This window comes from Myxocyprinus asiaticus, chromosome 42 (genome assembly GCF_019703515.2).
Source record: "Myxocyprinus asiaticus isolate MX2 ecotype Aquarium Trade chromosome 42, UBuf_Myxa_2, whole genome shotgun sequence".
Taxonomy (NCBI): domain Eukaryota; kingdom Metazoa; phylum Chordata; class Actinopteri; order Cypriniformes; family Catostomidae; genus Myxocyprinus; species Myxocyprinus asiaticus.
The window spans coordinates 4,508,747-4,525,604 of NC_059385.1; the positions used below are offsets into that span (position 1 = coordinate 4,508,747).

A 16,858-nucleotide genomic window follows, 5' to 3' on the forward strand; every position below is an offset into this window, starting at 1 on the left:
TCATTCGGTAATGTCAAACGTTATTTTTTATTTTAAAACATTTATAAAACATTTATTTGTTGCCATTTTTCGCAGACCCCCTAGCACCCTTTTCGTCCCCCTATGGCAGGGCTCTTCAACTACTTTCTTGCGGGGGCCAACATTTTTTCCGTATTTATCTTAGCTAACACTTTCATCGCTAACAACATGTCACTTAAAAAAAGTGCCAGTGCTGGAGCCAGATTTTTATGCAGATAATCATTGGCAAAAAAAGATTCATGTTCGTGATTGAGAGGACTGACTCACAGCTGTATAGAACCGAATATTAGGATATTTGCAGGTTCTGTTTCACGTTATCATTTTTTCCAAGCCCTACACATCCTTGTCACTTCAAGAATAGTGAATAAAAAAAACATTTCAGCACATTTTCTTTGAATGTTCAGTTTTCATAATCGATTGCTTTTGCTGCCTGAGATTTGTCTATGTGCTGACAACATTTCTGTCACAACTGCGGTGATCATTTTTGATCTCAATCCTATTAAGAATCTGTGGCACTATTTGAAAATTGCAGTCCACAAGCATCACCCAACCAACCTGAACAACCTGGAGCAAATTTGCCGAGAAGAATGGGCCAAAATCACTTCGTCACTGTGTGCAAAGCTGGTACATATGTACCCCAAAAGTTTTAGGCACTTGTGAAAAATGTAGCATAGTGAGGATGTCTTCAAAAATAATGACATATATAGTTTTCATTTATCACTTAATGTCATACAAAGTCCAGTAAACATAAAAAGGCTAAATCAATATTCGGTGTGACCACCTTTGCCTTTAAAACAGCCCCAATTCTCCTAGGTACACCTGGACACAGTTTTTCTTGGTTGTTGGCAGATAGGATGTTCCAAGCTTCTTGGAGAATTCACCACCATTCTTCTATCCGTTTAGGCTGTCTCAATTACTTCTGTCTCTTTATGTAATCTCAGACAGACACGATGTTCAGTGGGGGGGCTTTGTGGGGGCCATGACATCTGTTGCAGGGCTCCCTGTTCTTCTATTCTAATCTTTTCTATTTGCAAAAGTAATGTTCGGGAGTCTAATATTTATATTTCCTATTGATGCACTAAAGCTGAAGATATAAATAATCATCTTAAGACAAATGCTTTTGTGAAACATCTTATGTGCCTAAGAATTTTGCACAGTACTGTGTATATATATATATACACAAACAGGTGCATCTCAATAAATTAGAATGTCGTGGAAAAGTTCATTAATTTCAGTAATTCAACTCAAATTGTGAAACTCGTGTATTAAATAAATTCAATGCACACAGACTGAAGTAGTTTAAGTCTTTGGTTCTTTTAATTGTGATGATTTTGGCTCACATTTAACAAAAACCCACCAATTCACTCTCTCAAACAATTAGAATACATCATAAGACCAATAAAAAAAACATTTTTAGTGAATTGTTGGCCTTCTGGAAAGTATGTTCATTTACTGTATATGTACTCAATACTTGGTAGGGGCTCCTTTTGCTTTAATTACTGCCTCAATTCGGCGTGGCATGGAGGTGATCAGTTTGTCGCACTGCTGAGGTGGTATGGAAGCCCAGGTTTCTTTGACAGTGGCCTTCAGCTCATCTGCATTTTTTGGTCTCTTGTTTCTCATTTTCCTCTTGACAATACCCCATAGATTCTCTATGGGGTTCAGGTCTGGTGAGTTTGCTGGCCAGTCAAGCACACCAACACCATGGTCATTTAACCAACTTTTGGTGCTTTTGGCAGTGTGGGCAGGTGCCAAATCCTGCTGGAAAATGAAATCAGCATCTTTAAAAAGCTGGTCAGCAGAAGAAAGCATGAAGTGCTCCAAAATGTCTTGGTAAACGGGTGCAGTGACTTTGGTTTTCAAAAAACACAAATGGACCAACACCAACAGATGACACTGCACCCCAAATCATCACAGACTGTGGAAACTTAACACTGGACTTCAAGCAACTTGGGCTATGAGCTTCTCCACCCTTCCTCCAGACTCTAGGACCTTGGTTTCCAAATGAAATACAAAACTTGCTCTCATCTGAAAAGAGGACTTTGGACCACTGGGCAACAGTCCAGTTCTTCTCCTTAGCCCAGGTAAGAGGCCTCTGATGTTATCTGTGGTTCAGGAGTGGCTTAACAAGAGGAATACGACAACTGTAGCCAAATTCCTTGACATGTCTGTGTGTGGTGGCTCTTGATGCCTTGACCCCAGCCTCAGTCCATTCCTTGTGAAGTTCACCCAAATTCTTGAATCGATTTTGCTTGACAATCATAAGGCTGCGGTTCTCTCGGTTGGTTGTGCATCTTTTTCTTCCACACTTTTTCCTTCCACTCAACTTTCTGTTAACATGCTTGGATACAGCACTCTGTGAACAGCCAGCTTCTTTGGCAATGAATGTTTGTGGCTTACCCTCCTTGTGAAGGGTGTCAATGATTGTCTTCTGGACAACTGTCAGATCAGCAGTCTTCCCCCATGATTGTGTAGCCTAGTGAACCAAACTGAGAGACCATTTTGAAGGCTCAGGAAACCTTTGCAGGTGTTTTGAGTTGATTAGCTGATTGGCATGTCACCATATTCTAATTTGAGATAGTGAATTGGTGGGTTTTTGTTAAATGTGAGCCAAAATCATCACAATTAAAAGAACCAAAGACTTAAACTACTTCAGTCTGTGTGCATTGAATTTATTTAATACACAAGTTTCACAATTTGAGTTGTATTACTGAAATTAATGAACTTTTCCACGACATTCTAATTTATTGAGATGCACCTGTATACACCAATCAGCCACAACATTAGAACCAATGCCTAATATTGTGTAGATCCCCTCGTGCCGCCAAAACAGCACCAACCCGCCTCTCAGAATAGCATTCAGAGATGATATTCTTCTCACCACAATTGTACAGAGCAGTTATCTGAGTTACTGTAGACTTTGTCAGTTCGAACCAATCTGGCCATTCTCTGTTGACCTCTCTCATTAACAAAGTGTTTCCGTCCACAGAACTGCCGCTCACTGGATGTTTTTTGTTTTTGGCACCATTCGGAGTAAATTATAGAGACTGTTGTGTGTGAAAATCCCAGGAGATCAGCAGTTACAGAAATACTCAAACCAGTCCGTCTGGCACCAACAATCATCCATGCGATTATCTAATCAGCCAATCATGTTGCAGCAGTGCAGTGCATAAAATCATGCAGATACGGGTCAGGAGCTTCAGTTAATGTTCACATCAACCATCAGAATGGGGGAAAAAATGTGATCTCAGTGATTTGGACCATGGCAGGATTGTTGGTGCCAGATGGGCTGGTTTGAGTATTTCTGTAACTGCTGATCTGGATGGCCACAAGCCATCAAACAAAGCCGAGCTGCTTGAATTTTTGCACCAGGAGTGGCATAAAGTCACCCAACAGCAATGTGAAAGACTGGTAGAGAGCATATCAAGACTCATGAAAGCTGTGATTGAAAATCAGGGTTATTCCACCAAATAATGATTTCTGAACTCGTAAGCTCAAACATTAGTATTGTGTTGTTTAAAAATGAATATCAACTTGTTTTCTCTGGAAGGCAATATTCGAGGTCTGAAAAATCTGCATCTTTTTTTTTTTATTTTGACCAGTCATTTTCTGCAAATAAATGCTCTAAATGACAATATTTTAATTGAGAATTTGGGAGAAATGTTGTCAGTACTTCATAGAATAAAATAAAAATGTACATTTTACTCAAACATATACCTATAAATAGTAAATCCAACTGATAAATTTGCAGCGGTCTCTTAATTTTTTCCAGAGCTATATTAAATGTGTGAACATTCACTTTAAATAAACGAACCCTTTTTGATTCACACAAAATCCCCATTTGAAAGACAAGGCATTACAGTTTCTGAATACCTTTATTACTCTTTTAAATGCCCTGTCCTTGTTCTTAATAAATAAATTATTGTGAGAACAACACTGGCTTTCAGGAGTCAAACACAATAATCTGCACAATGAGCCAGTTCACACTTCATTCTCTTTGAAACCAAACAGTTTAGATGACAGCGAAAATGGAATGACAAAAAACAGCCAGCACCATTTAGCCATCTTGAAAGACAGATTTAACACTTTAAGAAACAACTAGTTTATAAATAACAACAGTCTTTCCATCGGTCCAGTGAGAGGTAGTGCAATCTAAATCATCATTAATCGTCATAAAAACATAGTTTTCTATTAAAAGTATAGAGTTAAATCATTTGTGTTGAAAATCTTACTAGTAAAATACTTTGTTAGCTTTGCAAAACTCATCTTTGGTTGCCAAAAATAGATTTATTTTCAGAAGCAGTGACAGAAGATGGCATTAAAGAAGGATTTGCTGGTCCTTGTAGCTCTATTGACCACATTCCTTGTTTCCTTGTTGTGAGTGCGGACCGCTTTTAATTTGGGACTCATTCTCCTACTGGAAATGATAGAAAAGGAATGTCAATCAGCAACAATTTAAACTTGAAACATAATTTATACTGAGCATAAAGTATTTAAGTATGTAAAAGAATTCTATGATAATAATATCCTCTACATCTTCTTAAGGGAACATACCCTGGTAGTCTGATCATGGGTGGAGGGCTGGGAGTGGTTGAGATGGCTGCTGTTGCCATGACTACTTGTAGGGCTTTGAGTTGGACTGACAAGTTTTCTGCTAGTTTTCTAAACTTGCCACCATTTCCCGAGAATCAGCCAGCAAACGCTGTAAACGACTTGTGGATGAGCTGTACCCCTTCTGTGTGAAACACAAATATAAAAGCCACAAATCTTAATAATCAGAAATCAACATACACTAATTGAATACCTTATTTCAAATATGCTTAGCATTAATCTATGCAAAGTGTTTCCCAGTGCTGTGAAATGGTGGGCTACCTCATAGCTATTGAACTCAATGCTTAGTGCAGAATCGTGCAAACGAGCAGGGCTCCGCCCACTTCGGGGTGAGGGGCAATCCAGGTGAAGACAGCTCAGATCTGCCGCACTGATTAACGAAATAAAAGTCATTGTTATCATTAGAGCAAAAAAACTGCCATACATTGGCATTGTTTTCAAAAGTATGAATGAGTATGTAACTCAATAGAGAACAACGGTCGGGTTCTAGAAGAAAAAAAATCCCATATATTTTTCTCCAAATGGGAATATATTAACTTATAAACATTAAAACCTTTACGACAGACCGACCGTGAGCTCCGAGGCTGTTAATCTATTGTGTATGCTCACGTTGAAGTGTTACTTCATCCTCATTTCAAAAAGATAATGTTTAATAGCAGAATTTGTGGTAAAAAACAGCACTACCATTGTCCTGAAGGGAAATGATCCACCAAAGAATTGCGGCGAACAAAGTGCACCAAACAAGCCCTGCATCGACCGCCCACTTTTATGACACACTGTGAATGATGCAGTCGAGTCTTTGTTCCTACACTCTCAAATGTCTGAATATTTAACAATAAAATCTATATATATTTTTTCTATACTTATAAACAACAACTTTAAATCAATGGTTTTATATTTTCCATCATTACTAAATCAATTACGTAATTCACAATGCTTCAAGGGATTGTAGTTCATTCCCTAATTAAAGACATGCAGGGATATTTCATCCAAAAGTAAAAATTCTCACCCTCCTGGCATCCCAGATGTGTATGACTTTCTTTCTTCTGCAGAACACAAATTACGATTTTTAGAAGAATATCTCAGCTCTGTTGGTCCATTCAATGCAAGTGAATGGGTGCCAACATTTTGAAGCTCCAAAATCCACATAAAGGGAGCATAAAGGTAATCCATGTGACTCCAGTGGTTAAATTCATGTGTTCAGACATTATATGATAGGTGTGGGTGAGAAACAGGTCAATATTTATGTAGGGGGCGATATGCACAAAGAATGTGAATCACCAAAAACAGAAGGAGAAAGTGAAAGCGAAGAAAAAAGGACTTAAATATTGTTCTGTTTCTCACCCACACCTATCATATTGCTTCAGAAGACTTGGATTTAACCATCGGAGTTGTCTGGAGTACTTTACTTTTATGTGGATTTTGGAGTTTCAAAGTTTTGGTCACCATTCACTTGCATTGTATGGACCTGAAATATTCTTCTAAAAATCTTCATTTGTGTTCAGCAGATGAAAGAAAGTCATACACATCTGGGATGGCATGAGGGTGAATACATTATGAGAATTTTCATCATTGGGTGAACTAACCTTTTAAGTACAGGTCCTTATTTTTAGATTGCAAGTGCTAAGGGATAGTTCACCAAAAAATTGTCATGTCTCATGTCATACCAGATGTGTATGACTTTCTTCTGCACAACACAACTGAAGACTCTTCAGCTCCTCACAATGCAAGTGAATGGTGACCAGAGCTCTGAGGGTCCAAATATCACATAAAGTCATCATAAAAGTAATCCATATGACTCCAGTGATTTAATCAATGTCTTCTGATCCAATCAGTTTTCGGTGACCACAAACCAAAATACAGTTTAACTTCTTTTTGTCTCTAGGCACCATCATGATTTCAAGCTCAGTTACACTTCCTAGAGTTTGACGCATACGAAAAGCACTAGATGGCGCTAGGAAGAGTAATCGAGCTTGAAATCATGATCGCCAAGGAGACTGCTGTCAAGATTTATAGTGAAAAAGGAATCACATTTTGGTCTGCTCTCACCCAAAACCGATTCGCTTCAAAATACATAAATTAAACCACTGGAGTAGTTTGGATTACTTTTATGCTGCCTTTATATGCTTTTTGGAGCTTCAAAGTTCTGGACACAATTCACCTGCATTGTATGGACCTACAGAGCTGAGATATTCTTCTAAAAATCTTCATTTGTGTTGTGCAGAAGAAAGAAAGTCATACACATCTGGGATGACATGAGGGTGAGTAAATGATGAGAAATTGAAATTTTTGGGTGAACTATTCCTTTAAGTGATACGCACAAAGTCAATGGGCATGGCCATGGAGTTTTAGTATTTTCGAGCATAATAAATATTAATAAATATTTATCAATTCAAATTACATTTCAATCGAAACAAAAATATAATCAAAATAAAGAAGTGGTCAAAAAATCATACATAACGACCTCCCCAAATCCAAACATTTTACTCTCTCCAACTTCTTTATCGGCCCCTTTTGCAGTGACTTAAAAAAATCACTCTTGGACAACAGGTGGAAAATTACTAATACAAACTAGATCAAAAATACAATTGTAAATATAAACATAATAATAATAATAATTGAAACTAAACCATGACCTATAGATAGTTTTTGTTTCATAAAACGACTACAACAGGGACATAATTTGATGTTCCACTGTATTTTCAGAGTATGGACATGAAATGTATTACCACTTGATGGAATATCCAAAACTGCAAATGTAGGAACTGAACTTGAAAACAGACGTACTTTTGAAAATGTCTTTACACAATGACCTATTTCTCAGGAAAATAGCAAATTGCGATTTGCGCCATTTCCTATACATACAATCAGGGCTGGAAAAGGGGGGGGAACAGCGTTCCCATTCAAACTGACTACATCTGTAAGGAGAATGAAGAAGATTTCTCTTTTCTCCACTCAATAGCCAACGAAAGCTATGTGGGTTCTGCACATAAACGCGTGGAATATTCTGCTTCTGTGGTTGTGCAGTGTTGACTATCGTGAGTGGCCAGAACACTTGCACGCAACAGATCGACAGATGCACACAGATATCCACACATGTACGCAACAGAGCCATACAAGCTCAATTCACAAATCCACGCATCAGATGACTGCACAAATATACAGTTTTTTGGTTGTTGCTCACAATACCATCCACAAATACATGCAGTATGTGTAATTTAATGCACAAATAAATGCTGAGCCATTTGTGTTTTGGTATTCTTCAGTGTTGACGCAGGAAAAATATCTTGATGAAGGAAAAATATCCAGAAGATTTAGTGTTCAGAATGTTCAGTTTAGACCAAGATTACAGAGATATAATCTATATTATACCTCTATATTACACACCATTCAAAGGTTTAGAACACACACACACACATAAAACTGATGCTTCTCTTCACCTCGGATGCATTAAATTGATCAAAAATACTAGAAAAAACATTAGAATGTTGCAATTTATTATTACTGTTTGAAATGAGTGTTTTATGTTTTTATTTATGATGTCAAAGCTCAATTTTCAGCTCTCATTTAGTCTATTCAGCAAATAATGTCACATAATGCTTAAGAAATAATATAATGTGTTAACAGTACTAAACTAACATTTATCTTTGTTTGAATGGTTAAAATGGTTGTGCTACTTAATAAAGTGTCACAATACAGTGTCTTTTTCCAGCTGAGGTATTGAGTAAACTTGCATTTTTTTCATACTTTACACTTGGTTTTAAAAATAACCAAAAAGAAACATATTCCTCCTCAAACTCATCAATCTATTGTTCTTCTGAGAGATATTCCATACACTTCTGTTTTGAAAGAATAAAACAAACTTGGATCTAACCGGGACGGAGAGAGAAGTGGACAACCCTGATGCACAGCATCAAGAAGACAAGTGCATCAGAGTCTCTAATTTGAGAAACAGACTCGTCACAGGTCCTAAACTAGCAGCTTTAATGAACAGTATATGCCGAACACTTGCATTGCTGCAAGTAGAGGATTCTTGGATGAACAGAAAGTTTGAAGAGTACAGCTTTATTTGAAAAGAAATAGTCAATTGTAGCATTATAAATACCTTTACTGTAATTTTTCAATTATTTCCAATCATTTTAATGCATCCTTGGCCAACTAGAGTCCCCCCCAGTGAATCTCGTCCATTTCCACCACTGCATACAATACACCCACAGTTTGAGCGCATACACCCACAGAGAACACTCCCACCCACGCCAACTTGCTGGATATTAACCCTGTTTCTAACTCTGTCCCTTGACTGTATTCTCGCACATGACTGGCTCCTAAACCAGAATCAGACCTACAAACATAATAACATTCATAATTGAAAGTAAAACCAGTAGCTGAAATGAGCAGTGTATAACATTTAACGTGATGTGTGTAAAAACATATTTTTATACATTCTCATATCCCAGTTTCAAATGCATTTATAAGACATTCATAGGTTGTTTTTTTGAAAAACACTGTGGCTCTGTGGCATTTTCAAAACATTGCTCTGTTGGTTTGAGCATCCCGAACAGCCTGACACAGCAACCAATGGGGTGAGATTGGGAGCGGGGTATTCTGTTTATCTGATCAATGATGGTGGGGGGGTCTGAAATAATAAAATGCATATTGTAGATTTCATTCCCACCTCCCATGTGACCTTTGACCTTCACGAGTTCGAAGTGTCTCCCTGGTGCTCTCCAAGTTCAGCTTTAGCAGCTGCACGTCATTCTGCTGGTTTTCACAAACCTAAAACAAACAAGAGATAAATATTTCAATGCTTAACCAAATGCGAACCGAAAGCCTCAAGTAATGCGTTTGTTCAAACTGAAGGCAAAAATGTGACGAAAGAGAACCAGGATGTTCGACGTGACAGAAATAGAAACCAATTGACCGACAAAATGTGTTGTCGTGATTTGCTATTTTAAATATGTTTTGTGTTGGCTGTGAGTTTGTCACTTTGCAAAGTATTTCGCTTTCAGAGTGGACAGAAAAATAACATATAATAAGCAGGGGTAGTGGTGGCTCAGCGGTTAAGGCTCTGGGTTACTGACCAGAAGGTCAGGGGTTCAAGCCCCAGCACTGCCAAGATGCCACTGTTGGGCCCTTGACCCTATCTGCTCCAGGGGTGCCGTATCATGGCTGACCCTGCACTCTGACCCCAGCTTAGCTGGGATATGTGGAAACAAATAAATGTCACTGTATATATGCAAAAATGTATGTATAATGTGTGACTAAAATAAAGGCTTCTTCTCTTTTATTTACTTATCAGAATTATGAAATGAACAGTCAGATGTATTTAAAATAATGAAAAGAGAATAGTTCATTGTTAAAAAGGGCAAAAAAAGGTTACAGTTTGTTTCAAACTACTGTAAGGTAACTTGGTCTGATTTAAAAAAGATCGAGATCATCAAGTTAAAATCACTGAGTCATGGAGAAGAAATGCAGGAAGTCTTATGAGGTATGCTGAAAAACCAGAAAACTGCTCTGGAAGAAGAAATGGGAAGGACAGAGAGACTTCTAGAAAAGAATGCTGGCTGGGATTGGATGTAAAAAGAGGGAGTTTTAAAAGACAGATTAGTGGCAGATACCTGTCGCAGACAGAGCAACTCAGATTCGGCTCGGGCTTGTTTTGATCGGGATAGTTCAAGTAACTCATCTTTCCAGCTCTGATCTTCACCTGGGCAACAGACACCACAACTTCCATCAGTTTGAAACAATAAGCATGAAAGGTTATGAAAAGACTGATTGTCATGAAACCTGTTAAGAAAACAAGAAACACATTAATTATATTTTGCAAGCCTATTTTCATTACCGCAATGTGAAAAAAGATGGTTATGACATTCCTATTACCACAGCATGAAAAAAATATTATTTAAATGATAAAGTATTCATAGTAGTATTCTTAGTAGTACTCCCCCTTGTAATGTCTTTTGTAACAGCATCTTTGTCACCTGTAATACTTTTAAAAATGACAAAGTAGTAATGAATCATGGAAATAGTAAAACGTCCAGATTATGAAAGGATTATTAAGTGGCATCAATGAGCCGCTGTACTATAAACATACAGTAATGACATACTTAGTAGCTGGAGCTCAACCGCAGTGAGCTCTTTCTTCAGCAGCTGGTTTTCCTGTTTTAAGCAGATGACTTCTTCTCTCTGACTGCTGTTCTCAATGGTTTTCTCCTGAAGCTCAGCTGTAAAACAGAAACATGCCTGTTTTCATTTCTGTTGACTATTTATCTATTATATCATTTCTATATCTTCTAGAAAGCATTTATTCAAATCTTTCAAATGAGACATCACATGATCAGATTTCCAAAAAACTTCAATCATGAATATTGATTCAATCATAATATCAATCATGTTAAAAAATGAAAGCGACTGTGTATTGTGAACTAACACTGTGTACCTCTGAGTTGTGTATTTTCATGTCTGCTCTCTCTGAAACAGTGCTTGTGTTCCTCTGTTTCTCGCAGTGTTTTGCTTTCACGTGTTCGCAGTTCTTCAAGTGATTTCTCTAGTTCACAAAGACGACCAGACAGCTCTAAAATGTGATCGGTGGCCTCAATCACATCTTTGTCCTGATAAATATATATATATATAAAAAAAAAAACACTTATACTGTACCAATGTGAAGGTCAAATATAAATGAAAATGATAAAGGAGAAAGGACATGTCTGCAAATGGGTTTGTGTTTTGGTTCTCTACTACCTTCAGTCTGAGCACTGAGCTGAGCTCCTCCTCTCGTAACTGCAGCTGCCCCACCTGTGTTGAGAGCATCATGATGGTGGAGTTCAGGCTCTGATTCTTCTCCTACAAATAAACACAAATTTTTATGTGGTGATGGGAGCGTGAACGAGTGACATCTGTGGAGAGCGAGACCGAGAGAGTGAGTACAGTAAGGATTGACACCTGTGGGAAATCGCCTCTAACAGCTGTTTTGTGTTTGCAGATGTCGCTCGGCCATGCCCATTTCACCACAGTTTATTAACATGTCTTAAGGAGATATTAAAGAGGCTTTTTAAATGTAACATGTACAACCTATTTAAAAACACAGTGCTTGTAAACCAAAATATGATGCTAACAGAAGTTTCAGTAGCTAGAAAACCTGTGAAAAAAATGCATTTTGATGGTTTGACATAATTGCTCTTTGGTATCCTCAGAAAAAATGATTTTAAAATTTTTTTGTGTTTGCCATTTTATTGGCAGTAGAGAGAGGACAAGAAATGGTAAAAGAAATGTACACATTAACAGACTGACTTCACCTCCAGGTCCTGCTGATGTCTGGTGGTGTTCAGCTCTCTCTGGCTCAGCTCGTGTAGCTGCTTTTGAGTGCTGTTGAGTTCTCTGTGCACATCCTCCTCTCTCACTTCCATGACCATCGTCCGCTTACTGAGATCTCCGATCACATCATTACGCTTCTGCAGCTCATCTGTAGACAAATTATATATTCTCAGCTTCATCATGTTTCAGTGTATAAACACTTTAAAGGGATCATATTTAAATTCATCTTTTGAAATAAAAGAGTTTGTTGTACTATGAAGACATGCTTTAACATTTATAAAGTAAAATTATCTTTCCAATTTATTTATGGCAGTTTAGTTTGCTGGCATGTGTCCTGAGAAAACAATTGATTTTATCATTGGGCTTAATTATGGATCACTATTTTGAATTTTTATTGAATCAAAGGAATATTCAATACAACTTAAGATCAATCAACAGCATTTTTTGCATAATGTTGACTTCCACAAAAAACTGAACATCCTTTGTTTATAAAAAATAAATTAAAAAATAAAATAAAATAAAATAGCTCAGCGAGTAAAGATGCTGGCTACCACACCTGGAGTCGTGAGTTGGAATCCAGGGCGTGCTGAGTGACTCCAGCCAGATCTCCTAAGCAACCAAATTGGCCTGGTTGCTAGGGAGGGTAGAGTCACATGGGGTAACCTCCTCGTGGTCGCTATAATGTGGTTCTCGCTCTCGGTGGGGCGCGTGGTGAGTTGTGTGTGGATGCCGCGGAGAATAGCGTGAAGCCTCCACACGAACTACGTCTCCGTGGTAACGCGCACAACAAACCACGTGATAAGATGCGCGGATTGACGGTCTCAGACGCGGAGACAACTGAGATTTCGTCCTCCGCCACCCAGATTGAGGCAAGTCACTACACCACCACGAGGACTTAGAGCGCATTGGGAATTGGGCATTCCAAATTGGGGAGAAAAAAAAAAAAAGAAGAAAAAAAAAGAAAAACATGACCAGGCCATTTTCTTAATAGGTTTTGTGAGACTGCCCCTTCTACATCAAATGGTTTAGCATCATTATACTCAAAAATAATTTGAGAAATCAATAAATTAATTGAGACATGGATAAAAGAATTATACAATCAATTCTGAAATGTCTAAACAAAAATAATTAATTTATATGATCAATGTGTTATTTGATCATAAAAAATCAATGCAAACAGAATGATAAATGCAATTCTCAATCATCTTTTAATCAAATACTAAAATCAAAGGTTGATAGAGATTTGAGGGTGCATCTGATGCAATTTAAGATTTTGAATCGATTATTTTGGACCCCCCCTAGATTGTATAGACTTGGTCTTAAAGACACACCCACCTGCTAGCAATGCCAATCAAAAGACAGGGACACAACCCATGTTTTTTGGGGATGTGTTAAAATACAGGAATTTTGGTTAAAAGATTCAGGGATTTATGTGTGATGTGTTGGACACAAGGTTTTCATTTTGCCCCAGACTCAGCATTTTGGGTGATGGGGAAGTCATACATTTTGGGGATAGCCACTTGAGAGGTTGGGTCCTGGCCGGAGTTATGGTGGCCAGATGAATAATGCTCAGGGCGTGGAAGACAGCTGGGGCACCCTCGTTTAGGGAGTGGTGCGGGGAGATGAGCGAGGTTGCGGCATTTGAGGAGGCAATCTTCAGATGATTAAGAAAGTGGGATTTGTTTAATAGGAAGTGGGGTGGATATTTGGATTTTTTGAAGGGTTCTCGGGGAGGGGCAGTGGAGAGGGATTTTTGATTTTTAATTTTAGTTTGATGTGTATGTGCACTCTTGCTTTTTGAAAGTATTTTTTTTTTTAGTTTGTTTCTAATTTTTTGTTAAATTGTAAGAGACCACTGTAATGCGTGTTTGTGTCGGGTGGGGGGGGGTGTGTTCGGGGGGAAGGGTTTAATTTATATATCTGATTCCGTATTTTATGTTGTGTCTATTGGTTTTTTATGAATGGAATCAATAAAAATGTTAATAAAAAAAATCAAATACTAAAATATCTATTTTAATTTTGAGTGCTGTTGAGTTCTCTGTTGATTAACTCGTCCCTTGTTTATATAAAAAAAAAAAAAAAAAATCTGGGTTACAGTGAGGCACTTACAATAGATGTGAACGGGGTCAGTCCATAAACATTAAAATACACACTGTTTCAAAACTAAAGCCACAAGATTTGTGTTAACATGATTTTAGTGCAATAAAATTGCTTGCTTAACATAGTTTTGTTGTCAAAACTGGAAAAGGCTAATAACCGATTAATCAGCCGATAGTAAAAAAATAAAAGAACAATTTTTTTAGTCTTTCCTTACTATAACGGACACAGACATAGAGGCTACAAGAGTCCAAAATTAATAAAATCCCAGATGCAGTTTATAACCAAAATCCAAATAATACCCTGGATTATAGCATGGGACTTTTAACTATAAACAAGCCTGAAACACACTGGGGACTCTTATTTTGAAATGATAGAGACTTGGCTATTACAATGTATATATACAGTATATACACTGTATATCACCAGATGAGGCTGAATGAGAAATACGATTTTATTATTATTCACTAGATATGAAGGTGGAGATACGATGCATGTACTGACCGAGTATGTTTTCATATATCCGCATTTTTCTTTGCATGCCCTCGCTTCGATTTAGTACACTTGATTAATGAATCAAAATATGACTAAATGACTGCTAAATGTAAATGTAAAATATGCATGAACATTGTCAATAATGAAAGATTTCAATACAGCAAATTCTTACGTGATTGCTTTTATTTCACCTCTAGAGACCGCTGTTATACTGTAGAACTAAGCAGTTCTAACTGCAGAATCCCCCAGCGTGGGCCACAGAAGGAATGAAAAACTATCAACAACTATAAGCATAGATTTTTACCGATAGCCGATAGTTCCAGAAAGCAACTTTCGGCACCAATCAATCAGTAAAACCGATATATTGGTCTACCTCTACTACAGTCTGGTCAATTTTAAGTGTCAGAAAGACTGTACAATACTGACATGATAAACTAAATTAAGAAAGTGTGTGAAGAGGACAGGAGATGCCTGCATTTGTCTGAAGGAATGGAAGGAAAACTTTATTGGTCTAAACTCCTGAAGAGAAATATCCCAGTATTTCGTAGCAGTCGTATCGTGCATGCGCCAGCCACCTGTGTTTGCGCACATTGTCATATGAATTATATTTTGAAAGGTGAGCGTTCAACTGTATGCAGACGCTAAGCGTTTGTCAAAATCGAAGTATACTTTGGGCTTAAGATAATCAGTGAGCTTTTAAAAATGTAGAATATTGCCCCTTTAATAATAAACAGAACTTCAGGAACAACCATAGGCCATCATTTCAGAGTCAGTCTTACCCTCCAGTCGGGCACATCTCTGTTCCAGGGTCAGCACTCTCTGTCGGTCCTGTTCCCAGGACAGCAGCTGCCTGTGATGGGCTACAGCCAAGTTATTGAGCTCCTCGTCACGGTCTTTCAGTTCTGCTATCAGAAGCTGCAGTTCCAGCCGCTGCCTCTGGACGGCACTGCTCTCCAGTCCATTAGCTGATGTCTACATGAGAAAGTAATTTATTAAAAAAATTAATTAATCTACTATGATACTGAATTAGTTACAACTCATTATAAATAGTATTTTGGCAGAAACTTTGGTTTATCATGGTAAATTTGTATAAGTGACATCACATGGAGGTGGCAAACAATAGTATCACAGTTACAAAATTAATGTACACACACACACTCACTCACTCACTCACACACACACACACACACACACACACACACACACTCTCTCTCTCTCTCTCTCTCTCTCTCTCTCTCACACACACACACTCTCTCTCTCTCTCTCTCTCTCTCTCTCACACACACACTCACACTCTCTCTCTCTCTCTCTCTCACACACACACACACTCTCTCTCTCTCTCTCTCTCTCTCTCACACACACACACACACACACACACTCTCTCTCTCTCTCTCTCTCTCTCTCACACACACACACACACACACACACACACTCATGGAAGTATGGGAATTATGTAGAGACCACAAAATAAATCATGTATATAAATTAAATAATTTACATATAATTATATATTAGTTTGGTAAATCTGTTTTTACACATGCACCTTTAGATCAATAAGATTTTTTATAATCATTATTAAAAACAAATGCATTCAAGTATGTCCAAGTTTTTCACTAATACTGTAAATAAAGCTATCAACCAACCTTATTCACAGGAGTCCTGTGCCAGGGGTCCACTGCATATCCTGAAAAATCATGTATTAAATTTATCAATGATCATTATGATTAGTAACTGACATTTCTAATATTGTTTGACTTATGGCCAGGTGTACATCACCTCTTGACATCGAGAGGTTTCCACTCGTTTTAGAGTTTCTTCTATCTTGTTCTCCCTCCATCACATCTCACATTGGACAAAGTCTAATAGTAATACTGACAAATGTGCTGACTTCATTTTATATCGAACTTCACTTCAAACAATCAAAACGACAGCATCTACATCATTCCTGCACACTACATCGCTCTTGTCGGGTTTGTTGTTATTGTTGAATGATCATGATACATATGTAGCTTGATTGTTTTTAAAATTCCAGCAGATTTTAAATGTAAATAAAACCATCATGATTAAAAGAATAGATAGCGAATATAAACCCAAACCCCTACATTATCAATTCAAATCACAAATAATTAATACAAATGCAAAATTATTAAACGTAAAATTATATTTAAAGCCACTAAATAAATGACAAGAAGCGAGTGATTATTTTCCGAGTTTTGAAACGTGCATATGTTTTGCTGCGAGATGAGCGGGGCGGTCTACTGCAATGCCTGATTTAAACTCTTCGTTCAAAAAATCTCTTTATATATATAAGCTTGATTTAGTC

The 16,858-nt window shown here is 37.6% G+C and overlaps 1 protein-coding gene across 2 annotated transcripts; it reads right to left on the reverse strand.

Moving 5' to 3' along the window:
- Positions 1–2,689: 2,689 nt before the first annotated feature.
- On the reverse strand, positions 2,690–16,808 carry LOC127432594 (coiled-coil domain-containing protein 62-like). Of its 2 annotated transcripts, XM_051683880.1 has the most exons (12): positions 16,312–16,803; positions 16,179–16,219; positions 15,315–15,507; positions 11,925–12,091; positions 11,371–11,472; positions 11,069–11,240; positions 10,737–10,853; positions 10,248–10,336; positions 9,305–9,405; positions 4,891–4,999; positions 4,573–4,753; positions 2,690–4,435 (listed from the first exon to the last, which is right to left on the reverse strand). In XM_051683880.1, exons 1-11 carry the CDS (start codon positions 16,370–16,372, stop codon positions 4,673–4,675), a joined length of 1,233 nt encoding a protein of 410 aa, XP_051539840.1. In that variant the 5' UTR covers positions 16,373–16,803; the 3' UTR covers positions 2,690–4,435; positions 4,573–4,672. The 2 variants fall into 2 exon arrangements, with proteins under 2 accessions (XP_051539840.1, XP_051539841.1); XM_051683881.1 differs by lacking the exons at positions 2,690–4,435; positions 4,573–4,753 and having other exon boundaries at positions 10,248–10,416; positions 16,312–16,808.
- Between the last annotated feature and the right edge of the window lie 50 nt (positions 16,809–16,858).

Coding starts and splice junctions, on each gene's coding strand:
- LOC127432594 (XM_051683880.1), bottom strand. CDS start 16,372: ATGGAGGGAGAACAAGATAGAAGAAACTCTAAAACGAGTGGAAACCTC. Junction 15,508..16,178: donor ACAGGACTCCTGTGAATAAG/GTTGGTTGATAG, acceptor TTTCTCATGTAG/ACATCAGCTAATGGACTGGA. Junction 12,092..15,314: donor GAGATGTGCCCGACTGGAGG/GTAAGACTGACT, acceptor ATTTGTCTACAG/ATGAGCTGCAGAAGCGTAAT.